This window comes from Mustelus asterias, chromosome 4, assembly GCF_964213995.1.
Source record: "Mustelus asterias chromosome 4, sMusAst1.hap1.1, whole genome shotgun sequence".
Lineage (NCBI taxonomy): Eukaryota > Metazoa > Chordata > Chondrichthyes > Carcharhiniformes > Triakidae > Mustelus > Mustelus asterias.
This window is the reverse complement of record NC_135804.1, coordinates 86,805,163-86,831,797: the sequence shown is the minus strand read 5'-3', so window position 1 is coordinate 86,831,797 and position 26,635 is coordinate 86,805,163. Positions and strand designations below refer to the sequence as shown.

The 26,635-nt window shown below is 47.3% G+C and overlaps 1 protein-coding gene across 1 annotated transcript in view; it reads right to left on the bottom strand.

Annotated features, from left to right (window-relative positions):
* The window catches only part of rasl11a (RAS-like, family 11, member A), a 33,710-nt gene extending 9,088 nt beyond the window's left edge, over positions 1-24,622 (bottom strand). Inside the window, exons 1-3 of the mRNA XM_078211336.1 lie at positions 24,268-24,622; positions 17,828-17,884; positions 10,636-10,715 (exon numbers count right to left, since the gene is read on the bottom strand). Of these exons, the coding sequence (XP_078067462.1) occupies positions 10,636-10,715; positions 17,828-17,884; positions 24,268-24,409 (279 nt within the window). The 5' untranslated portion in view covers positions 24,410-24,622. The remainder of the gene's footprint in view (positions 1-10,635; positions 10,716-17,827; positions 17,885-24,267) is intronic.
* Between the last annotated feature and the right edge of the window lie 2,013 nt (positions 24,623-26,635).

Sequence of the window (26,635 nt, the reverse complement as noted above, 5' to 3'; positions counted from 1 at the left end):
GCACAGATATCTCAAGAGGTTTGTGGGGCGGAGAAGATTACAGATAGAGATAACTGGCAATACCATACAGGCATTTGATCCTGCTGTAGTCTCCATTGAGGAAATGGCATAGACAAGTCACAGTTTCATTGATAAGTATCAGCCTCTGAATTCAGGAAAACAATCTATATTTTTATTCCTACAGGATTAAACCCAACTCCATTGTTGCCCCTCTATTTACTTTCTTTCAAAATTGGTTATTAATTGTAATGTGAAAGAAGGGAGGAAAGAGAAAACAGGACTAACAGGCCCGTTAGCCTTACATCAGTGGTAGGGAAAATGCTGAAATCTCTTATAAAGGATGTGATAGACACTTCGACAATCATGATCTGATTCGGCATAGTCAGCATGGATTTAGGAATGGGAAATAATGTTTGGTGAACTTGGGAGTTTTTTGAAGATGTTACTAACAAAATTGATAAAGGAGAGTTGATGTAGGGACCAAGTTTGTGTATGTTGTGAGGAAAATGTAAAACAGCTACAGGAGGATTTGGACAGACATAATGAGTGGGCAAGAACTTGGCAGATGGAACATAATGTGGAAAAATGTGAGTTTATCCATTTGGTAAAAGAAGGAACAGATGAGCAGAGAATTTCCTAAATGGTAAAAAATTAAAAAGTCTAGATGTACAAAGAGACCCAGATGCCCTTGTCCACAAGTCATTGAAAGCTAGCATACAGGTGCAGAAAGCTATTAGAAAGGTTAATGGAATGTCAGCCTTTATTGCAAGAAGATTCAAGTACAGGAGTAATGAGGTCTGGTTTCAATTGTATAGAAGCTTGGTTAGACAGCATCTGGAATATTGTGTGCAGTTTTGGTCTCCTTACCTCAGAGAGGATATTATTGCCACAGAGGGAGTGCAACGAAGGTTCACAGGACTTGTTCCAGGGATGGCAGGACTGAGATTGGGCAAACTAGGCCTGTACTCTCTAGAATTTTGAAATATGAGAGGTGATCTAATTGAAACCTCAAAATACTTAAAGGAATAGACAGGGTAGATGCAGATAAGGTATTTCCCTTAGTTGGGGAGTCTAGAACCAGGGAGCACAATTTCGAAATAGGGGGATGCCACTTTGGAACGAGATGAGGAGAAATTTCTTTACACACAGGGTAGTGAATCTTTGGAATGCTCTACTCCTGAGGGAAGCTGTGGAAGCTCATTCATTGAATATGTTTAAAGCAGAAATTGGTAGATTTCAGATTTACAATAACATGAAGAGTTATGGGGATAATGGGTGTAAAAGGTATTGAATTGTCCAATTAGCCATGACCATATTAAGTAGCAGAGCAGGCTTGATGGGCTGAATGGCTTACTTTTGTTCCTATGAAATAAATTTGCAGCAAAATATTTATTCTATAGCATTTTTGCTCTCCTTTTTGCTGATTCTTGTTAATGTTTGCTCAACAATTTACCAGATTCTCAAGGCACTGGTTATAGGAATTACTGACGAACAGACTCATAAAACATGCAGTAAATTCAACATGAATCACTGGGGTTGTAATGTCATCATCACTTCCAGAAAACTGACGAATAATAGAAAAAGTCTACACAAGACCAAATGGTTTATGTTAAATGGAAAAGCAACAGAATTCAATGATCTTCAAGCTGTAATTTAATCTTGAGCTTCAAAATGATAGAAACAAATTGAACTTAAGAAGTACTTAGGTTTAAAGAGTGAGTTGATCACATCATTTGGGAACTGTGTTGGAAGGAGGCATTATATCTCCCATCTAATCTGCTACATTTCTAAATCCTTCTCCATTCCATAAGCATCCCACTTTCTTCCCCCTTGAACACATTCCTGAATGATTGTGGCAATTCATTGCATGCAGATTGATGGTTTGTGGGTTTTACATCAATAGTCCCACACTTAGGGCAGAATTTTAACAGCACGTCCGTGCGAGGTTCGTATGATCCTGCCCTGAGGCCAATGGAGAATGCCATTCTCCGAGCCTTGCCTGTCCCTGGAATCGGGGCAAGTGTGCCGGTAAAATTCCAGCCTTATAGTCATTGAGGTTTATAGCACAGCCCAACTTGTCCAATCCACCCAGTTTTTAACCATTAAGCTAGTCCCAATTGCCCACGTTTGGCCCATATCCCTCTGTACCAATCTTACCCATGTAACTGTCTAAATGCTTTTTAAAAGACAAAATTGTACCTGTCTCTACTACTACCTCTACTAGGGCGGCACGGTAGCACAGTGGTTAGCACTGCTGCTTCACAGCTCCAGGGTCCCGGGTTCGATTCCCGGCTCGGGTCACTGTCTGTGTGGAGTTTGCACATTCTCCTCGTGTCTGCGTGGGTTTCCTCCGGGTGCTCCGGTTTCCTCCCACAGTCCAAAGATGTGCGGGTTAGGTTGATTGGCCAGGTTAAAAAAACTGCCCCTTAGAGTCCTGGGATGTGTAGGTTAGAGGGTTAGCGGGTAAATATGTGGGGGTAGGGCCTGGGTGGGATTGTGGTCGGTGCAGACTCGATGGGCCGAATGGCCTCCTTCTGCACTGTAGGGTTTCTATGATTTCTACTACTACCTCTGGCAGCTCATTCCAGACCCTCTGCATGAAAAGATTGTCTCTCTGGACCCTTTTGTATCTCTCCCCTCTCACCTTAAACCTATGCCTCTAGTTTTAGACTCCCCTACCTTTGGGAAAAGATATGGACTATCTACCTTGTCTATGCCCATCATTATTTTATTCTATAAGATTACCCCCTAAGCCTCCTATGCTCCAAGGAAAAAGTCTCAGTCTATCCAACCTCTCCTTATAACATAAACTATCAAATCCCAGTATCATCCTAGTAAATCTTTGCTGCATTCTTTCTAGTTTAATAATATCCTTTCTAATAACAGGATGACCAGAACTGCACACAGTATTCCAAGTTTGATGGATTCATGAGGGAATGTCAGGCACTTCTCTAAAACATATACAGGCGACATCCACCAGCTGTTCTCTGGTGACAACTGGTCTGTTACATGGGTGCTTGCTGGAGATTTGAGTCAAACACATTAGGCCTGATTTTACCATTGCGTCGCGCCCGTTTTCAGGCGCAAAAACGTGGTAAAGTCGGGTGTGAGGCCATTAATGTGATCCGCGCCTGCGTCCACACAGTTTGCCACTTTACCGAGACCCGGGAATGGCGGCAATCCGCTTCGCGCCCAAAACGGGCGCAACGGCGATTTAAATGCATTTGCATGCATTTAAATTGAATTAATGAACTGCCCGCCCAACTTTATCAGCAATTCCCCCTTTATCACCACGTTTGCCAATCCGGAACCGCGTCGTAATGGACCTGCTAAATAAAAGTTTGAATCGGGCGCTCCAGCTGCTGAAGAACACGTTCAGTGCTTCCAACGGCTCTCTGACTCAGATCAGTGGTGGAGGGGAGGAGGGAGGCGGGTCAGATCATTCTCTGGTTGGGGTGGGGAGGGGAGTGAGGTCAGATCGTTGTCTGGTTGGGGGGGGAGGAGGAGGAGGAGGAGGCGGGTCAGATGTTTTTCTGGTGGGAAGGGGGGGGTGGAGGGCCGATCGTTGTTTGTTGGTGGGGGGGGGAAGGCTGATCGTTCTCTGGTGGTGGGGGGGAGGGCCGATCATTGTCTGGTGGGGAGGGAGGAGGAGGCGGGTCAGATGTTCCTCCGGGGATGGAGGGGGGGGGGGCGGTGAGTGAGGCCAGACCATTCTCTTGGGGGCGGGGGGGGGGGGGATGAGTGAGACCAGATCGTTGTTTGGAGGGGGGAGGGGGTGAGTGAGGCCAGATCATTGTCTGGTGGGGAGGGGGGGGGGGTGAGTGAGGCCAGATCGTTGTCTGGTGGGGGGGGGGGGGGGGGAAGGCCCGATCGCTCACTGGTGGGGGGAGGAGGCAAATAGACCTCTGGTGGAGGGAGGGAGGGGGGCAGATGGATCTTTGGAGGGGGGGGCAGATGGATATCTGGTGGGCGCGTGGGTGGGCAAGGGGGTCCGCTGCCACTCTGCGGGCGATCGGTGGGGGAGGAGAAGGGGCAGGGGTGGTGGTGGTGATCGGTCTGGGTAGCGGAGAGGGTGGGTGGATAAGGGGGACAGCGATGTGTGTTGGTAGTGGTGGAGTGGATAAGGGGGATAGTGGGGGGTGTTGATAAGGGGGACAGTAATGTGTGTGGGTAGTGGGGGGGGGGGTTGATAAGGGGGACAGTGATGTCTGTGTGCACCATCGCTCCCGCTTGTCACTCCTGGGCCGCTTTCTCCGCTTTCTGCGGCCCGGGAGTGATCTGACACGGGCGCGCTTTTTCAAATTTGTTTCTAACTGCGCATACGCAGTTCAGAGCTCCGATTGTTCTGGCCGCGCTAAGCCCCGCCCACAGCGCAAATGGGACTAGCGATTTTTTTTCAGGCTGAGTGCGTATGGGGGCGCCTGAAAGCAGATTTCTAAGTCGGATCTGCATTACGCCCAGATTCAGCACTTAGAATGAAAATGGTAAAACCGGGCTCATCGTGTCTGTGTAAGGCAAAAGGGATTTTATTTGGCATTCGTTTCTGATTTAGGAATATTCAATGCTGAAAATGGATAACAGAACATGTGGGGTGGAATTTTACACACCTGGTGGAGGAGTGTGGGGAAAACGAGGATATAAAAGTAGACATGGTGCTTTGGTCAACTTTTAAAGCATCAACCCCTCCCCATGGTCCCACAATAATTTTACATGCAGTAGGGGAAACATCAGTCGGCTCACTCACCCTTTGGCTAACTGAAGCCCTAACGTGGCCACTTAATGATGCATTCTCAGAGAATCCATGAGTGAAAAAAAAAGTTTATTAATAAGAATTGGTCAGCAGCCTACAACAGCCATATGGTTCCACCTAGGTCCCCATATGTCTCTCTGTTGCCACTTTAAGTGCATTGCCACTTTAAATGTATTACCTCTTTAAATGCATTGCCACTTTAAGACTGTCTTTTTTCTTAAAAACTTAAATGTCAGCAGCTGTCGGCTTTCTCTGTTTTTCCCGTTTTGATATTTTGGTGCATCCCTGGCCACTCCTTTTGTTTTGATTTTCTAAAACTCAAGGAGTCTGTTCTTTTCTTCTCGCTATCTCTTTTTGATGTGCTGTTTTTTGTTAATTTCACTCAGAGACCCTGTGCACTCGAGGTCCAAGAGGCCATTGTTTTTTATAAACTTGTTAACTTCTTTTTAAAACTCTGCCTGAAACCCATCAGTGCAGCAATTGCTGCCACGGAACCTCTGCAGGTTCTGCTCTGATCCTGCATTCTGGGAGTTTCTCAGTTTCAACCTCTTGATTTCCCCACACTTCGGGACACCTCACTGCAGCTCACCTGGAGTATTGCTTTTTAACTTAAAGCACTGCTTACTGTCTGCTCTTCAAAAAAAAACACTTAGCAGTGACTCCCTTTATTAAAACTTAAGTTATTTTTTAACTTAAAGCCACAGCTCTTGCTTCGCAGGGTTATTTTCTCTTTTTTTAAAAAGATGCTTCTTTTTAAGCTTTTGACTGTACCAGCCAATTCAGGTTTGTTCTGCATCTGTCCCTCAGCCTCTCTAATGCATCAAGCCTCCCGGACCACTTCCTAGTGTACAATGTAACTGGAGGTACCTTTCTGCATTTTGCTCACCTTTCTTGTGGATTCTGACCCAGGGGTCTTGCTGTGTCCTCTCCAATGCCCACCCACATATCTTGGAACTGTCCATCTTTTCTGATTCTACAATACTCAAGATCTGGCAATATTTCAATATCTCACAAGGGTCTATTCACTCAAAGAGAGGCATTCTCAGAGGGGGCGAGTGCTTCAATTAAAACAGAATACTCACAGATGTCAGGCCAGAGGCAGTGTCATGGCAATTTTATCCTTATGTAGATGATGCACTTTCAGAGATTCCATCAGTGAAAACAAAAAGGACCTATTTAGAATTGTTCAGCAGTCTACAGCAGCCACATGGTTTCACCTAGGTCCCTACATGTCTCTCTGCCTAAGAGAAGGCTCTACCCCCTGGAGTGATTATCCATCCTCAGTCCCAATTGGTACCCCAAGCCAGGTGACCCTTACTCTGCCATGTTGTCCTTAAAGGGACAATCACTCTCGGTATTTTCCCAGCTAACGTTTTTTCCTGCAGCAGCGGACAGTGGAATTCATTTTGAAGCTGGCCAGGTCCCATTCCTCGGCTACTGGTGGGAAAGGTGGGGGCGGGCTCATCTTTTGCCTCCTCCTGGGCCTATCAGATGTCCGCACCCTCCCCCAAGGTCCGGTTCCCAGTGGTGCAGCTAGAACCAAATAGCTGCCAGCCATTTGAATGACCAGCAACTCTTGGAAGGGTGAGTTCCTCCCAGATGGGGGCATTGCCCAGAGCCAGTTACCGCTCCTCTGAGCATTAAATGGTTGCGGGGCAGCCCACTGCAGCTGGGGCAGGTTTGCTGTCAACTTTGTCACTGGGGGCAGGAACACTGACAATATGCAAAATCCTCCCTGAAGATTGCTTGCAAAAGAGGACTTTAAAAGAAAAGGCTCTTAAACATTAATTATAATTCTTTGAACTGGCTTGATCTTCTTTAGGGATTACAAACAGTGGACAAGCAATTATATACAAATTTATTTCAAATCAAATAGCTGTTTGCTGAAAGACAATACACACAGGAAGGATATCACGCTGCCTTTTCTTTTTACCATTGTTTCAATGCACCTCAATTCTTTCTGCCTTTGCCTACATAAAGTAGGATACACATTTTCCCCTCTGATAATAGAACAAAGAACAAAGAACAATACAGCACAGAAACAGGCCCTTCGGCCCTCCAAGCCCGCGCCGCTCCCTGGTCCAAACTAGACCATTCTTTTGTATCCCTCCATTCCCACTCCGTTCATATGGCTGTCCAGATAAGTCTTAAACGTTCCCAGTGTGTCTGCCTCCACCACCTTGCCTGGCAGCACATTCCAGGCCCCCACCACCCTCTGTGTAAAATATGTCCTTCTGATATCTGTGTTAAACCTCCCCCCCCTTCACCTTGAACCTATGACCCCTCGTGAACGTCACCACCGACCTGGGGAAAAGCTTCCCACCGTTCACCCTATCTATGCCGTTCATAATTTTATACACCTCTGTTAAGTCTCCCCTCATCCTCCGTCTTTCCAGGGAGAACAACCCCAGTTTACCCAATCTCTCCTCATAACTAAACCCCTCCATACCAGGCAACATCCTGGTAAACCTCCTCTGTACTCTCTCCAAAGCCTCCACGTCCTTCTGGTAGTGTGGCGACCAGAACTGGACGCAGTATTCCAAATGCGGCCGGACCAACGTTCTATATATCTGCAACATCAGACCCCAACTTTTATACTCTATGCCCCATCCTATAAAGGCAAGCATGCCATATGCCTTCTTCACCACCTTCTCCACCTGTGACGTCACTTTCAAGGATCTGTGGACTTGCACACCCAGGTCCCTCTGCCTATCTACACCCTTTATGGTTCTGCCATTTATCGTATAGCTCCTCCCTACATTATTTCTACCAAAATGCATCACTTCGCATTTATCAGGATTGAACTCCATCTGCCATTTCTTTGCCCAAATTTCCAGGCTATCTCTCTCCTTCTGTAGCTTCTGACAATGCTCCTCACTATCTGCAAGTCCTGCCAATTTTGTGTCGTCCGCAAACTTACTGATCACCCCAGTTACACCTTCTTCCAGATCATTTATATAAATCACAAACAGCAGAGGTCCCAATACAGAGCCCTGCGGAACACCACTAGTCACAGGCCTCCAGCCAGAAAAAGACCCTTCCACTACCACCCTGTGTCTTCTGTGACCAAGCCAGTTCTCCACCCATCTAGCCACCTCCCCCTTTATCCCATGAGATCCAACCTTTTTCACCAGCCTACCATGAGGGACTTTGTCAAATGCTTTACTAAAGTCCATATAGACGACATCCACGGCCCTTCCCTCGTCAACCATTCTGGTCACTTCTTCAAAAAACTCCACCAGGTTAGTGAGGCATGACTTCCCTCTCACAAAACCATGCTGACTATCGTTAATTAGTTTATTCCTTTCTAAATGCGCATACATCCTATCTCTAAGAATCTTCTCCAACAACTTCCCCACCACGGACGTCAAGCTCACCGACCTATAATTACCCGGGTTATCCTTCCTACCCTTCTTAAATAACGGGACCACATTAGCTATCCTCCAATCCTCTGGGACCTCACCTGCGTCCAGTGACGAGACAAAGATTTGCGTCAGAGGCCCAGCGATTTCATCTCTCGTCTCCCTGAGCAGCCTTGGATAGATTCCATCAGGCCCTGGGGATTTGTCAGTCTTTATATTCTCTAACAAACCTAACACTTCCTCCTTTGTAATGGAGATTTTCTCCAACGGTTCAACACTCCCCTCCGAGACACTCCCAGTCAACACATCCCTCTCCTTTGTGAATACCGACGCAAAGTATTCATTTAGGATCTCCCCTCCTTCTTTGGGCTCCAAGCATAATTCCCCACTTTTGTCCCTGAGAGGTCCGATTTTTTCCCTGACAACCCTTTTGTTCCTAACGTATGAATAAAATGCCTTGGGATTCTCCTTGATCCTGTCTGCCAAGAACATTTCGTGACCCCTTTTTGCTCTTCTAATTCCCCGTTTGAGTTCTTTCCTACTTTCTTTGTACTCCTCCAGAGCTCCCTCCGTTTTTAGCTGCCTGGACCTAACATACGCCTCTCTTTTCTTTTTGACCAGTCCCTCAATTTCCCTGGTTATCCATGGTTCTCGAATCCTACCCTTCCTATCCTTCTTTTTTACAGGCACATGCCTGTCCTGTAGCCCTAACAACTGTTCCTTAAAAGACTCCCACATGCCACATGTGGATTTACCCTCAAACAGCCTCTCCCAATCAACAGCTGCCAATTTCTGCCTAATCCCACTAAAGTTAGCCTTCCCCCAATCCAACAACTTACCCTTGGGACACCACTCATCCTTTTCTATCACTATCCTAAAGCTAACAGAATTGTGGTCACTATTTGCCACATGTTCCAGTACCGAAACTTTGAAGACCTGACCGGGCTCATTCCCCAGTACGAGGTCCAGTATAGCCCCCTCTCTAGTCGGGCTATCTACATATTGTTCCAAAGAACCCTCCTGTACGCATTTTACAAATTCCTCCCCATTCAGAGTCCCTGCTCTCAGCGATTTCCAGTCTATACCAGGGAAATTGAAGTCTCCCACTACAACAACCCTATTTTTCCTGCACCTATCCAGTACCTCCTGACATATCCGTTCTTCCACTTCCCTTGGGCTGTTGGGGGGCCTGTAGTACACCCCCAACATAGTGACTGCGCCCTTCCTGTTTCTAAGCACCACCCAGAGTGACTCGTTACACGACCCCTCTGAATTGTCCTCCCTCTGCACCGCTGTAATACGTTCTCCAACTAATATTGCTACTCCCCCACCTCTTTTGGCCCCTCCTCTGTCTCGCCTAAAACACTTGTACCCCGGAATATTCAGCTGCCAGTCCTGTCCCTCTTTCAACCAAGTCTCTGTCACTGCAACCACATCCAAATTCCTCGTGAGCATTAAGGCCCTAAGTTCGTCTGTCTTACCTGCTACGCTCCTTGCATTGAAGTATAAGCACTCCAGACCTCCAGGCCCAGTGAGGTCATCCTCCCCCAGAGTGCTCTTCTTCTTTGCCAGCCTTGTCCCAGCCCCAGGCTCGTCCCCAGCCTCTACACTTGTAGACCTAATATTTTGATCCCCCCCCCCCCCCCCCCCACCCCCCGCCATACTAGTTTAAACCCCCCCGAACTGCACTAGCAAAACTCCCAGCCAGGATATTCGTGCCCTTCCAACTTAGTTGTGACCCGTCCTTCTTGTACAGGTGCCATCCTCTCCTGAAAACTTCCCATTGATCTAGGAAAATGAAGCCCTCTCTCCTGGACCAGTCCTTTAGCCAAGCATTCAATTGTACTAACTCCCTATTCTTAGCCTCACTGGCACGAGGCATTGGGAGCAGCCCAGAGATGGCCACCCTGGAGGCCCTACTTTTTAGCCTATTTCCCAACTCCCTGAATTGCTCTCGTAGGATCCCCCTGCTCTTCCTATCTACGTCATTTGCACCAATGTGTACAATGACATCCGTTTCTTTATCTTCCCCTTTTAATATGCCTCCTATCCGCTCGGAGACATCCATGACCCCAGCACCAGGTAGGCAGACTACCATCCTGGAGTCCCGTTCGCACCCACAGAATCGCCTGTCTGTGCCTCTAACCGACGCATCCCCCACCACTATTGCTCTCCTAACCCCTCTCTTTCCTTTCCGGGCCACAGAGCCTGACTGTGTGCCAGTGACCTGGTCACTGTGGCTTAAATAATGGTTCGAATCCATTTGATGAACAAATATCTCTTCTGTTTGCTGTGCTGGATCTATATAAACTGAGCTCAAGTGATTTCAACCTACCCGGTATGGGCCAAAAGAAAAACTGACTCAATTCATTGGGAAATGGGATTCTCATTAAGGGAGCCTACGGAATGTTTGATGTAACGACGTAGAAAGAAAATGATACTAGAATTGGAGGGGACCCTCTTTTGAAATTATCGGGGCAAGTCCAGAAATCCCAAAAGGAAAAATAGAGAAATCGATTCTACCTGATTAGCATAAGGAGTGTCTTGCACTTGCAATGAAATATGATCGCCATCGATGCTAATCTGTCTCGAGTACAGAGCTCCTGAAATTTAAGGAATATGTTAAATATGAATATTTAAAGAATATATATTTACTAAATTTACTAAAAATAAATTGACAAATGAAAAGCACCCAAATGTACAAATTAGAGGCAGGCTATTTGGCCCATCAAACCTGCCCAGCTCTTCAATAACATCATGCAACTCTTGATTGTGGCCCCCATTCCACTTTCCTGCCGATCCTGGATAGCCTTTGACTCCCTTGTTAGCTAAGAATCCTTCTACCTCAATGGCTCTGCCATTGCCAGTCTTTGGGAAACAGAGTGTCACAACCTCACGGTGTTCAAGAAAAAAATGTCTTCTCATCTCTGTTAAACGAGAGGCTCCTGATTTTTAAACTGTGTCCTCTGCTTCCAGTCTCTCCCTGAAGGGAAACATCCTTTTGGCATCCAATCTGTCAAGTCCCCTCGGGATCTTTTGTGTATCTATGTGGTGAGACCACATCTTGAATACTGTGTGCAGTTTTGGTCTCCTTATTTAAGGAAGGATGTAAATGCATTGGAGGAGGTTCAGAAGAGCTGTACTAGGTTGATACTTGGAATGAGCAACTTGTCTTCTGGGGAGAGGTTGGACAGATTGTAAACTGGAATTTATGAGAGTGTGAGGTTTAAGTATACAAGATCCTGAACAGTATTGACAAGATGGATGTGGAAAGAATGTTTCCTCTTGAGTCCAGAACTAAAATTTTAAAATTAGGGCTCATCCTTTTAGGACAAAAATGAGGATTTTCTTTTCCTCTTAGAGGGTTGTGTGACTTTGGAAGTCTTTGGGCCCGATTTTACCATCAAATTGCGCCCATTTTCAGGCATGAAAACTTGGTAAAGTTGGGCATGAGGCGAGTAGCGCGATCTGCGCCCGTCTCCGTACTGGGTCGCCCTTTACCAAGGCCCAAAAATGGGCGTGATTGGGACTGCACCCAAAATGGGCACGAAGGCCATTTAAATGTATTTGCATGCATTTAAATTGGCTTAATGGGCTGCACGCCCAACGTTACCGGCACTTCCCCCTTCACCACTGCATTTGCCAATCTGGAATCGGCCCGAAACAGACATGCTCCATAAAAGTCTGATTCGAGTGCTCCATCAGTGAGGGTTAATGAGGAGGTAAGTGCATAGTATCTGATGGCTCTCTGCTGCACATGGGTGTCCTTTCGTTGCGGCCATTTTCTTTCTCGGGTGGGTGGCGGCTCTGCAAGTGTGTGGGGGATGGGCGGCTGTTGCTCAGCAGGTTCTCCCGATGTCCAACTTGCAGCACGGACCCTGGTCTCAGCACTGACCTCGGGTCTTGTGGATGCTGCTGGTCCCAGTGCACTCAGCTCACTTCCAGCTGAAGGATGTGCACAAAGCCCTTGCAAATTGCGCTGCTGCAGCCTCTCAGCTTTTCAAGGAGCTGTGAGTTTGGAGAGCATGTGGCTGGGGGAATTAGGGGGGCTGTGATTGTGGGAAACATGTGGCTGGGAGAATTGGGGGGTATGGACAGTGACTGTTGATGGGCTGGGGCAAGCAGCATTCCTTGACCTCTACATGTGTTTCTCTCCATTTCCACCACCACCACCCCTCCCCCCCCCCCACCCCCCCCAACCCTCTTCAGAGTGACGAGATGGCTTTTGCAATGCAACTGATCAATCTTGCTGTTCTTTTGGTTGCTGCTGGAGCTGAGGAAGAGGAGCTGGAGGGAGAATTGCGGGCACAGGGGGTCCGGACCCTACCACTTGCAGGAGTAGAGGGAGACGACCACCAGAAGCAGGAGGTGGCCGCCATTCACCCAGAGGGAGAAGGAGCAGGAGGAGGGAGCAGAACCCACGACATTTCCGTGCACGAGTGTCATTTGAACAGATGGACACCATGTGCCGCTGACGTCGCCGCCTCCAAAAGGAGACAGTGCAATACCTCTGCCACCTATTGCAGGACCTGGCACTTAGGGGCAGGGTGGGGCACCCACTCTCGGTGGTTATCAAATTGACGGCTGCTCTGAACTTTTATGCAACTGGCTCCTTCCAGATTCCTAGCGGAGATGTATGTGACATTTCCCAGTCAGCTGTTCACACCTGTGTCAAGCAGGTCACCGAAGCCATGCATGCCCGGGCTGGGCAGTACATCAAATTTAACCTGGACCAGGCCCATCAGGAAGCCCAACTGCAGGTTCGCGGCCATTGTGGGGATACCTAACGTACACGGCGCCATCGACTGCACCCATGTTACCCTCAAGGCCCTCCTACAGAATCCACGAAGATTCATCAACAGAAAGGGGTTCCACTCCCTGAACATTCAACTAGTTTGTGACCATAATATGAACATTATGCACGTCTGCGCAAGACACCCAGGTAGTGTGCACGACAGCTTCATTGTCAGGAGCTCAGACATCCTGGAGGCATTTGAGAAGGAGCCCAAGCTGCAGAGGTGGCTCGTGGGTGATATGGGTTACCCGCTTCGGACATGGCTGATGACGGCTATGCGGAGTCCTGTGACTGAGGTGGAGACCCGCAATAATGAGGCCCATGTAGCCACTCGCACGGTAGTGGAGAGGTGCATTGGGCTCCTCAAAATGCAATTCCGGTGCCTGGACTGGTCTGGCAGGGCCCTACAATACAGCCCTGTGATCTCTTCCTGCATTGTGGTGGTGTACTGTGCCTTGCACAACCTGGCTCTACAGAGAGGTGGCCCATTGGAGGAGGAAGAGGGCGTGGAGACTGACCAGCTGGCGTCGCTGAGGAGGATGACCAGCAAGAGGAGGAGGAAGAGCAGGAGGAGGAAGAAGAGGAAGAGCATGCTGAGGAACACCACCCAGGTGCTGGAGGGCTGGCAACTCAAATGAGGCATGCGAGTGCGGTTAGGGAGGCCCTGATCACCAGGCGGTTCACTCGCTAGGGGCTTGTGTCTGTGGGTTCCATACTCCCCCCAAAAATTCCTTCTATCTCCTGAAACATTGTCACACAGAGTGGTGGGCCTGGGTACTCTGTGTTAGTGAGTTTTTTGACAGGTAGGAGGGTGATGACAACTCGCTAAGCACCATTATGATGATGCCCTGGTGCAAACTAGTCTGACTCCTACCTGAGCTCTGCATGTATGCTGGCACCTGGCCCCATGTCTGTGTAGTGGGTAAGGGATCTGAAACCCTCATACAGGGCCCTGGGACGGGTGGGATGGGGGATGGGAGGGAATCGCTCGTGGGTTCTGGGGAATCAATGGCTTCTTTTTCTCAGTAACACAGCACTGAGTGGCCTCCCCAACTGACATCAACATGAAGCATCGCTCCAGCGATCATCAATGGAAAAGGATTCCTATTCGAGACAAATCTGAGACAAATTAATCACAGGTGGGTGGTGAAAAAACATTTAATTGCTATAAAGGTGATTAAGTAATACGTTCTAACATAAAAACTTGTGAACAGAAAACATTAAGGTGCTTAAATATCTTTCTAACTAACGTAGCCCTTCATCCGTGCCATCTCAGTGCAACTACTACTTCCTAACCTTACATGGCCTCCTAACCTCGGAGACTCCCCAGATTGTACATCGGAGGTGGAGGGGGCCATCTGCCTACCTCACCCCGTTGCCTGTGATGCGTCTGTGGCGGGTGTCCTCGGGAGGCCCTGGACCTTGTGCACCCTGGCCGGCTTCCAGGTATCTGGGATGTTTCCATGGCACCCTCTTCATCCCGCGGCCCCTGAGATACCCCGGGGTCAGGAAGGGGGGAGTCAGAAGGTGTAGCCACCTTCTGGCTGGAAGGCTCCGGCGTGGGCTCAAGCCCTTCCTCCTCCCCTGGGGTTTCTGTAGGCCCTGGGTCACTCCATGGGATGGCGGTGCTACACCAGTGAGCTCCAGAAGCTTCGGCGTCACTTGGCCCTGCCAGTCCTGGAGGACCACCTGCGTCCTACTCATGGTGGTCGAGCCCTCAGCGATGGCCACCTGAGTCGGGGGCCACCTCTCAATGGCCACAGCTATTGCTCTCTGAGACTGGGCCATGCTCTGCAGCCCCTCAGTCGTGACCCTGTGAGACTGGGCCACGTTCTCAACAGCTGCAGCCACAGCCCGCTGTGTCTCAGCGCTTTCCCACTGGGTCTCCTGCAAGATCTCAAGCCTCTCAGCCATGGGCCGCAGAATCTCGAGAAGTCTGTTCAGTCCCTCAGCTGTGGCCCGCTGTGACATGGCCGCAGCCTTCTGGGACTCTGCTGTGGCCTGCTGTGACTCGGCCATCGCTTGGAGCCTGCCTTTCATGATGAGGATCCCTTGCCTCAGGTTTTCCACTGCAGATGCCACGCTTGCACTGTTGGCCTGGGACGCACACAAGACAGGCAATAGCTGGCCACCTGAAAGCTTTGGGACTCTTCCCAACAGCCTCGCAGTCGGTCCAGTGTGGCCATCAGCCCCTCCTGCATTCTCTGGCTCTGTTGCTGCATCTCCAGCAGCTGAGGGAGAAGTGATCTCAAAGGCCCAGCATGTAGCCTGGGGCCAGCTGAGTACTTGCCTCCGGCAGGCCCCGCGTGCTAGAGGCCTCGGATGGTCCCTCCTCCACCTGATGAACATTATCAATATGTCGTGCTCAGCAGCGAATGACCCAGAAGTCTCATCACTAACTGAACTCACCGACGTGTCAGTATCTGGGATGGTGAGTTGTGAGGTGGAAGCTGACGCCAAAACGCTGTCACCCTCGGAGGTCCCTTCACCCATAACCCCCGAGGACTTGTCCGAGCTGTCCTGAACAGGATGGGTGGGAGCTGCAGCAGGGGCTTGTAGTCCAGAAGGCCCCGAGGCGTCAGGTTCTGTCCATGCACACAGGACACAAGGTTAAGTGCAAGGGGGGGAGAGGAATCCGGGATGCAAAACACATGATTCACATTTCTCCATTGAACATAGAACAAAGCACCAACATCACAGGAACAAGCCTTCGGCCCTCCAAGCCTGCAGCAACCAGGCTGCCCATCTGATTTGTAAGCCCTTATCCTTCCAGGGACCATATGCTTCTATTCCCATCCCATTCACGTAGCTGTAAAGACGCCCCTTAAAGGTCACTATCTTATCGGCATCCACAACCTCCCCCCGCAGCGAGTTCCAGGCACCCATTACCCTCTCTGTGCAAATAAACGTGCCTTGTACATGTCCTTTAAACCTTGCCCCTCGCACCCGAAACTCATGCCCCCGAGAAGTTGCCTCGAAGTGAGTGGAGGAATGATAGATGCTCACGTCTTGACGGCAGCCCAATCATGCTGTCGCTGACAGCCCGCATCTCCCCTTCCCTTGAGAGCTCCAGTGTCCGCTCCTCAAAGGGGGTGAGGACCTGGAGATCTGGCTCACCACCTCCTGTCTTCGCCCTCTCACAGGTGTTATGGTCGGTCTTCTCCTGTGGAGAAAGAAGGAGCCATGAAAGAAATGGTGGCGTGACTCCTGCAGAGTATCAGGTGGTGGACCTTAGGGGGCAAGTGCAGTGGGCTCTTGGGGGAGATAGGAAGGATGTGCTTGAGGGTCAGGAGCTGGAAGCATGCAGGGTGCTGGGGATGGGAGGATCTGGGGGAGATTTGGGGGAAGATGCAAAATTGGGTTCAGCACTCACCCTTGCTGCCCGGATGAGGTCATTGACCTTTTTCCAGCATTGCTTCCCGGTTCGAGAGGCCAGTGCCCTGGCACTGACCGAGGCAGCGATTGCCTCCCAGGCCACATTTCCATCAGAACCCCTGGATCTGCGTCCTCCTGGGGGGAAGAGGGTGTCCCGCTTCGTCTCTGCTGCATCCAGTAGCCTGCCCAGATCGCCCTCAGAAAAATGGGGGACTGGTCGTGCGCACATTGTCCTGTACTGCCTGACTGTCCATTCTTGAGTTTTTAATGGAGCTGCCCTTTGTTAGGGCAGATCAGCTGCAGGCAGTTTGGCAGAGCATTCCAGCAAGTGGAAGGCAAGTGAGGGGAAGGCAAGTGAGCACTTGCAGGTGTACTGATGGGGAGGGGGGGGCAGCTGGTGGATGAGTGCATCAATGATTGGGGACAGGGGAGAGAGAGGGAGATGTCACACAGCCATTGAAGTCCAGAGAAGATGGGGGCCTTGTGCGGGAGGGTCCAGGGTGGGGGTGAGGGGGATCACTTTGCTTGATATCGTTGGGTGGAGGGGGGAGGGTAGATCTCTCTGCCTGAGATGAGTGGGGAGGCAGGGGGTCCGCTGCCACTCTGCCTGAGATCGGTGGGGGTGGGGAAAGGGGGGTCTGCTGCCACTCCGCCTGAGATCGATGGGGGAAAGGGGGGGTTTACGAACAGTCTGGGTAGTGGGGGGTGGGGGGGATAAGGCAGTCAGTAATGTTGTGGGGACTGGGGCAATGTCTGTGGGGGCCAAGGGGAGGCATTATCCAGCCCAGGAGGGATGTGGCAGGGGAGCGTTATTCTATCTTTTTTTTCTGCGCATGTGCAGTTGGAGGTGCTGATCGGAGCTGCAGGGTTTCGGGTGTGTTGAGCCCCACCCACAGGCTTGTGCAGCGCGATTCAGAATCACTGATATCTTTGTAGGCAGAGTGCGTATGGGGGACGCCTGAGAACGGGTCTAAAAGTCAGATCTGAAACACTCCCAGTTTCAAGTCCATCCAGCACTTAGAATCAAAATGGTAAAATAGGGCCCTTTGTGTCAGAAGGTGGTGGAGGTAGGGGTCGTTGAATATTTTTAAAGTGGAGTGAGATTGGTAACCTTTGATTCTCTTGTCTGAGGTAGATGGAAACTTGGAATTAGAAACACAGAGATCAACTATGATCTTTTTAAATAAGTGGAGCCGGTTTGAGAGGCCCAATGTCCGATTTTTGTTCCCTTTTTGTTTGTTCATAAGATCATTTTTCATTCTCTAAACCCGATTAGACACAGGCCCAGCTTGTCCAAGCTTTCCACATAAGATAAGCCTTTCATCCCAGGAATGAGGGGAGTGAACCTTCTTGGTGCATCTGTAGCAAAACATCCCTACTTTTATATTCCATTCCCCTTGCAATAAAGAGCAACATTACATTTGTCTTCCTGATCACTTGCAGTACCTGCATACATATGATTCGCGTACCAGGACAACCAAATCCCTCTGTACCATCGAGTTCTGCAATCTCTCTCCATTTTAATAAGGCTCATATAACACATACCTGTGTTTGGTTCATAATCTCCAATAAATCGTTTTGTGAGAAACCGTACAATCAAGGCTGCAAGAAAAATGTGAAATGCAACTTTTCAGTTGAGATGAAAAAGGAAGCTTTTCTGCTCAATAATCATAATTTTTTATCTCAGATAAAATCTGTCCATACACTCGCACTATAAATAAGATTGCATATTTCTATCTCTGAAACATTGCTCAACTGCCCTTCTCCTTTTGATACACTCATTCATGCCTTTGTTACCTCTAGACTTGATTACTCCAATGCACTCCTGACTGACCTCATTCTATCCTCCATAAACTTGAGGTTGTCTAAAATTCTGCCACCTATGTCCTAACTTGCACAAGGTCCAATCATCCCTGTGTATGCAGACCTGCAATAACTCCCAATTAAGCCTCAATTTTAAAATTCTCACCCTAGTTTTCAAATCTCTCCATGGCCTCACTCCTCTGTAGCTCTGTAATCTTCTTCAGACCTACACCCTTCAGATTTCTGCACTTCTCTAATTCTGGCCCCTTGAGCATCCCTAATTTCAAGTGCAACACCATTGGTTGCTGTTGTTACGATCCTGATAGGGACCAGTAACTTTTTCTTAAAGTAGATAAAGTTTGAAATTCCAGTTACCCAGTTGGGCAGCACGGTGGCACAGTGGTTAGCACTACTGCTTCACACAGCCAGAGGCCTTGGGTTGGGTCACTGTCTGTGCGGAATTTGCATGTTCTCCCAATGTCTGCATGGGTTTCCTCCGGTTTCCTCCCACAGTCTGGTTAGGTGCATTGGCAGTGTTCCTGAAGAGGCGCCAGAGTGTGGCGACTAGGGGATTTTCATTGCAGTGTTAATGTAAGCCTACTTGTCACACTAATAAATTAGCACTAAGTTAACTTACCCACGAGGAGAATAAAGACCCAAGATTCCACGGTTTTAAACAACCAAAATAAACTTTACTATACAAAGTCAGAAGAGTAAAACAAATTTAGAGTTTCCATTTTAACATTCAGAATTAACATGAGGTAAATATGAATTAACAGGCAAATTGTGGTCGAACTCACCGCACTGCGCATTGAATGGGATCTGTTTTGGTTCCATCTGCCACAGATTTCTCAGCAAGCCATCCAGACATTAGTGACCAATGTGAGTCACAATATCTCATTAAAATTCTATCTCCCTCATGAGGGATTTCCAGTCCTCGCTTTTGAAGATCTAACTTCCGAATTCTCTCAGACTTAGATTGCCTCAATGACTGCCCATTTCCCGATGGTTCAATCTTTTCTCCTGGGATTCACAAAGCTGCGCTGCCGCCTCTAATAACCTGCACACTTCCACAGGCTGCTGTCCTCACTAATCTGGCACTGCATCTCAGTTCCAATCTCCTAGCTGCGCTGAGCTATAAATAGTACCCAGGGCTTCCTCTGAGTGGTAACTCTCTCCACATGGAATCAGCAACCTTCCACCACCTTCTCAGCTCCCTAGGACTACTCTTGAGCCGCAGTTGCACCAATATCTCACAGATCCTTTGAATTCTAACTGTCCTGAAACCCACTAACAGCAGCACCCTTTTAGTGTCCAGCCTCTTCCCCAGATAAATTGAAATCAGAGAACCTTCTTAAACAGCTCCCATCTCCATGATGGAGCCTTTTGGGGTTCACTGAAGGCTTTTAAACTAATTTGATTCTCACTCCCAAAACAAAACATCTCTCTGTACTCCACTTCTTTGCAAGCAGTGTAGACATTGCGTCTTCAGCTCTGCAGAGAAGTAAGCCCAGTTGCTGTTTTAGGAACTTACCTTTCTAGCTGTTAATAAGCCAATATTCTCCTACGTTTTAAATGTAACAGAATCCCAAGCTGCTTTTATCCCATTTTCTACAGTTAAACTTTAAATTTTCCCAGAACTAAATATTACCATTAAAATATTAACATGGATCATGAACTAGATTTTCATCACACTGCCATATCTTGCCTAGACTCCAAGCTCTGGAATTCCATCCCTAAATGACTCTCTCTCTCTGCATCTCTTTCCTCCTTAAGACATCTCAAAGTTTTTCTCATCTGGCCCAATATCTTCTTACAATGCACAATGCCATGGGTTTCACAGAATCCCTACACTGCAGTAGGAGGCCATTCAACCCATCGAGCCTGCACCAACTGTCTGACAGAATATCTTACCTAGGATTGGAGAGTGGCAACTGTTGTGCCTCTGTTTAAAAAGGGTTGTAGGGAAAAGCCTGGGAACTACATGCCAGTGAGCCTCACATCTGTGGTGGGTAAATTGTTGGAAGGTATTTTGAGAGACAGGATCTACAGGCATTTAGAGACCCAAGGACTGATTAGGGACAGTCAGCATGGCTTTGTGAGTGGAAAATCATGTCTCACAAATTTGATTGAGTTTTTTGAAGGGGTAACCAAGAAGGTAGATGAGGGCAGTGCAGTTGATGTTGTCTATATGGACTTTAGCAAGGCCTTTGACAAGGTACCGCATGGTAGGTTGTTGCATAAAGTTAAATCTCACGGGATCCAGGGTGAGGTACCTAAATGGATATAAAATTGGCCTCTTGACAGAAGCCAGAGGGTGGTTGTAGAAAGTTGTTTTTCAAACTGGAGGCCTGTGACCAGCGGTGTGCCTCAGGGATCAATGCTGGGCCCACTGTTATTTGTCATTTATATTAATGATTTGGATGAGAATATAGGGGGCATTAAAATCATAGAAACCCCACAGTGCAGAAGGAGGCCATTCGGCCCATCGAGTCTACACCGACCACAAGCCCACCCAGGCCCTACCCCCACACATTTACCCGCTAAGCCCTCTAACCTACGCATCTCAGGATTCTAAGGGGCAATTTTTAACCTGGCCAATCAACCTAACCCGCACATCTTTGTTAGTAAGTTTGCAGATGACACCAAGATTGGTGGCCTGGTGGACAGTGAGGAAGGTTATCTCCAATTGCAGCGGGATCTTGATCAATTGGGCCAGTGGGCTGACGAATGGCAGATGGAGTTTAATTTAGACAAATGCGAGGCGATGCATTTTGGTAGATTGAACCAGGGCAGGACTTACTCAGTCAATAGTAGGGCGTTGGGGTGAGTTACAGAACAAAGAGATCTAGGGGTACATGTTCATAGCTCCTTGAAAGTGGAGTCGCAGGTGGACAGAGTGGTGAAGAAGGCATTCGGCATGCTTGGTTTCATCGGTCAGAACATTGAATACAGGAGTTGGGACGTCTTGTTGAAGTTGTACAAGACATTGGTAAGGCCACACTTGGAATACTGTGTGCAATTCTGGTCACCCTATCATAGAAAGGATATTATTAAACTAGAAAGAGTGCAGAAAAGATTTACTAGGATGCTACCGGGACTTGATGGATTGAGTTATAAGGAGAGGCTGAATAGACTGGGACTTTTTTCTCTGGAGTGTAGGAGGCTGAGGGGTGACCTTATAGAGGTCTATAAAATAATGAGGGGCATAGACAAGGTAGTCAATATCTTTTCCCAAAGGTAGGGGAGTCTAAAACTAGAGGGCATAGGTTTAAGGTGAGAGGGGAGAGATACAAAAGTGTCCAGAGGGGCAATTTTTTCACACAAGCTGCCAGAGGTAGTAGTAGAGGCGGATACAATTTTATCTTTTAAAAAGCATTTAGATAGTTACATGGGTACAATGGGTATAGAGGGATATGGGCCAAATGCAGGCAATTGGGATTAGTTTAGGGGTTTTTATAAAAAGGGCAGCATGGACAAGTTGGGCCAAAGGGCCTGTTTCCATGCTGTAAACCTCTATGATTCTATGACTATCTCTCCCCACCCAATCCCCATAACCCCACATGCATTTACCAAGGCTAATCCATCTAACCTATACATTTGGGAGACTAAAGGACAATTTAGCATGGCCAATCCACCTTGCCTGCACATCTTTTTTGCCTGTGGGAAGGAACTGGAGCACCCAGAGAAAACCCACACAGACATGGGAAGAATGTGCAAACTCCACACAGTCACCCAAGGCTGGAATTGATCCCAGTGCCATGGCGCTGTAAGGCAGCAGTGCTAACCACTGTGCCACTGTCGTGCCCCTGTGAAGATCCTTGGAATATTTCATGTTAAAGGCACTATATAAGCACTGGTTGTTATGACTTTAGCTACATCATGTTATCTATTTACATGAAAGGTTTACATCCTCATACTTATGATACATTTCTCATGTCACGTTTTTAGATATCATGGCTTACCATTTATTTACCTCTTGGTTATCCTTCCTTACTTTTGTTTCAATATTTCCTAAAGTAGGACTATGCAACATGGTGCCACTCTCTTCATGGTCTGCTTCTAATATTTCTTTGGTTGGATCCACTCCCAGAACTATGACCCAAAACTTGAGCTTCAGATCACTGAGCTGAGAACCGCAATTAACAATGATGTGAGGCAAGGATCGTGAGGAGGGAGGCAACCGTGCACAAGACTATTTGGCTCATAAACAATAAGCAAGCACCAGAAAAACTCTTGTGGCTAATTGATAGGAACTAGGAGCAGAAATAGGCAAATTTAGCCTGTCGAGCCTGCTCCACCATTCAATCAGATCACGACTGATCTCTCCCTGGTCACAAATCCACATCCCCACTTGTTCCCCATATCCCTCTTTCCCTTTTTTATTAGAAGTATGTCTATCTCCCTCTTGAAATTATTCAACGATTCAGACTCCATTGCACTTTGGGACAGCGAGTTCCACAAATTCACCACCCTCTGCGAGAAGTTTTATCTCAGTTTGAAATTTACCACCTCTCAACCTATACCTGTGATCTCTTGTTCTAGATTGCCCTATAAGAGAAAACATTTGGTCTACATTTACTTTATCGATCCCTTTTAAAATTTTATATACCTTGATCAGGTCCCCTCTCATTCTTCTAAACTCCAGTGAGTATAAATCCAAACTATTTAATCCCTCCTCATATGTCAACCCCTTCATCCCTGGGACTAAGATATACTTTGGTAAGATATGCATGGGGTAAATGACTGAATACAGTATAATCCAAATCATTCCTGAAAAGAAGCTTTCACTTTTTAAAAAAAAGATACAATAGTCAGATAGGGAAAGCATGCAGAGAACCCAGCCCAATCTGAGATGAGGAGCATGAAGGGATTGTGTGAATCTAAGAGTGGAAATGGAAAACAGAGAAAAAATGGATAAAGGTGGCAAAAGACAGAGGAGGGAGTATAAAAAAGGATTCATTTGCAGGACTAACTTGCTTCTGGCATGTATAGAGTGAGGAACTTTTTTTTTAAAAAACGAAAGTTTATTTTGAGCACTGATTTGATTATACTGTATTCAGTCATTTACTCCATGCAAATCTCACCAAAGTATATGTGGAAACAGGGATAACAGATGAGAAAGGAATCACTGTGCAAATTCTTTAATGACTAAAATACCATCCCCTCTGACACCTTTGCAGGAGATCGATATGCCTACTAGCTCCTAGCAAGCCCTAAACCACACTTCAACCATCACACTTCTCAAAAAGAGAAATAAAGCCGGGCATTTCACCCTGTGATAGGTTCTTCCTTCCGGAAACGTTAAACGAATTTACTGATCTCTAATGTACCTCAGGGATTTACAAACTGCAACAGGGAGTAATTGAAAAGGGGCCTTAAATGAATAAATCAGATTAGCATTAAACATCAGAACCCTACTAGAACGAGTCAGCATATACATTTATCAGAAAGATTTGTCCTTGGCAAACTAATGGGCGACAATACTCTGTTTGCTTATTCTGTGAAAAGATCACTTTAAACAGAAATGTAAACTCCTCTGTACAATCCAATCATTTAACTTTCAAGTTTATGCTCTCATTAACTTCACTGTCACAATGTCAGTGGCGATCTCATAGAGCCCCTTCCTGGACAACACACACATCTGTGTTAAAACTAAGAAAATCCTTCTTGTTTTTTAAAAAATGTGAAATTCCTGTTTAATGTATGAATTCTCGACCGGGGATCAATCTACGCGCTGCTCCAATGGCAATAGCAAACAGCGATTCAGGGAAACTATACATTTACTTACGGTTTGGAAGTTCAGGAGGCTAACAGTATTTAGAGATAAGCAGCCTTCTGTATTTGAGAACATTTACAGTTTAGTTAGCGGTTAGGGTTTGAGATAATAGTAACTGAATTGTTAGGTAGGGCTCGCTACAACAGCAGTTTAAACCGGAGGTGGTAATATTTGTAATTTTACCATTGCGATTTGGGGGGTAAAGTTAACGGCAGAAGTGTCAGTGCCAGAGCAGAAGGTTCAATCAGTTACAGTCAGTTAGGGATTTAAGGACAATTGTAAAGCATGCTTCCTTGTTCTCGGTTCAGGGTTAGTAAATCACGATCAAAGTAGTGGAAATGGAGTTTATGAATTTCGAGTGCAGACAAGTTAACAATCCCGATTCTCCCTTTTCCTTTCTTACCAGTCTTTCCAACCCTCCTTGCTCCCAGCACCACGATCTTCACGTTCCTGTTATGCAGGTAGTCAAGCACCGGGACCTCCGGTATGGGAAGCAGTAGGAAGTTACTCGAATTGTTTGACATGGTGTTCTGGACGAGACGCATTTATAAAACTACACATTAAGATGTGCGAGAGAAAAGAAAAGCGGCAAAAGGGAAACTTTTAGCGAGCTTGCCTGACAACCCTCCCCTCCCCGCCTGCTTTACATCTTGTGTAGATTGTATCCCTTCTGATTGTATCTGCTCACACTGAGGGGCTGTGAGCCACGACCCCAAGTGGCACAGTGTCTTCCCGAGTGCAGTGAAGAACGAAACTCCTCTCCCCACTTCCTCCACAAATTTACTGCAAATATTCCGCGGCCAATGAGAAATCGAAACAAGCTCAACCACTGTCTTTCACGCACCCAATTGGACTCCTCGGACAGGAGATGTTACCATGTGGAGTGCACTGCCTGAAGGGGTGGTGGAAGCAAATTGCGAAATAACTTTGAAAAGGGAGTTGGATGAATACTTAAAGGGGGTGCAGGGCAATAGGGAAAGAGCAGGGGAGTGGGACTGGGACTGGTTGGATTGGATTAAGCCACACGGTGGCACAGTGGTTAGCACTGCTGCTTCACAGCTCCAGGGACCTGGGTTCGATTCCCGGCTTGGGTCACTGCCTGTGTGGAGTTTGCACATTCTCCTTGTGTCTGCGTGGGTTTCCTCCGGGTGCTCTGGTTTCCTCCCACAGTCCAAAGATGTGCGGGTTAGGTTGATTGGCTATGCTAAAATTGCTCCTTAGTGTCCCGAGATGCGTATGTTAGAGGGATTAGTGGGAAAATATGTAGGGATATGGGGGTAGGGCCTGGGTGGGATTGTGGTCGGTGCAGACTCGATGAGCCCAATGGCCTCTTTCTGCACTGTAGGGTTTCTATGATTCTAGGTGCTGTAAACTACAGGGCTATGGACCAGGTAGAGGAAGGAAACGCCTTCCGTGCCTGCTGGGCACCACAGGGACTGGGGTGCATTATTTTGATTTAATGTTTTAAGTTTCCTTTCCACTTTGTTTCCAGTGATTCCCCTCCTTTTGGGAGCTGCCCCTTTTAGTTTGTCCCCTTATTAATTTCATTTAGTTTATTTGCTTGGCCAAAAAGATTGTTGCAGGAAGGTGGGATTAGAAAGGGCATCTGGGTGGTATACACAAGATGGGCCGAATGGCCTCCTTCTGTGTTGTAATTTTTTAATGGTTTTATGATTGCTTTTTCAAAGAGCCTCATGTCTTCAACGCATTCTGACCTTTTGAAGCATTCGACAAATGAAATCCCATTCTGTGTCCATCCGTGTGATTTTACCTGTGCCATAGGATTTATTCAGAAGATGGGAGATCAATCTAATTGTGATTAGTGGGTTATGGTCAGTGAGGTGAAACCCAGACTGGAAATGCACAGCTGAAAGGGGGGTCTGGGGGAGGGGGGGGAACAAGTTAAAATTTGGGGTGGATAGCCTTACTCATAAATATGCCATGGTCATATCTTTAAGGAAGATAATTGAATGCAATCCCCAATACACCAGTAAACATCATGGAAACCCAAGTAATAAAAATGCAACTGGGCTTATTGATATAAATCAGTGGTCTCAGTTTGGTTAATGCTCTTAATAACTGTAAGATTTTACAAAAGCAGATTTTCATTCCACTTTTTTTATTTTCTTGCAGCAAACCAGCGGCACTGTGGCACAGTGGTTAGCACTGCTTCCTCACAGCACTAGGGACCCGAGTTCAATTATGGTCTCAGGTCATTGTCTGCGTAGATTTTGCACATTCTCCCCTTGTCTGCGTGGGTTTCCTCCAGGTGCTCCGGTTTCCTCCTGCAGTCCAAAGATGTGCAGGTTAGGTTGACTGGCCATGCTAAATTGACCCTAATGTCAGGGGGATTAGCAGGGTAAATATGTGGGGTTATGGGAATAGGGCCTCAGTGGGAATGTGGTCGGTGGAGACTCAATGGGCCGAATGGCCTCCTTCTGCACTGTAGGGATTATATGAACCACGTAATGGAGGTAATAAAACACATATCAATAATAAAAAGTTTTGATGGAGCAAATAGTGAGACATTTGCTTCTGTTGACATGAAGACTTGGAACCAGAGGACACAAATTTAATTGGCAAAACAAGAAGGGGAGAAAAAGATGTTTCTGTAAAGCATTGAGTTGTTATGGGTTGGATTATCCTACATGAATGGGTGGAGGAAGGAAATTCAATAATAACTTGCATATATATTGATATATGGACTAGGAAAAGACACATTTGGGGAAAGAGCAAGGGAGTGGATTTATCTGAAGAGCTTTTCCAGAGCA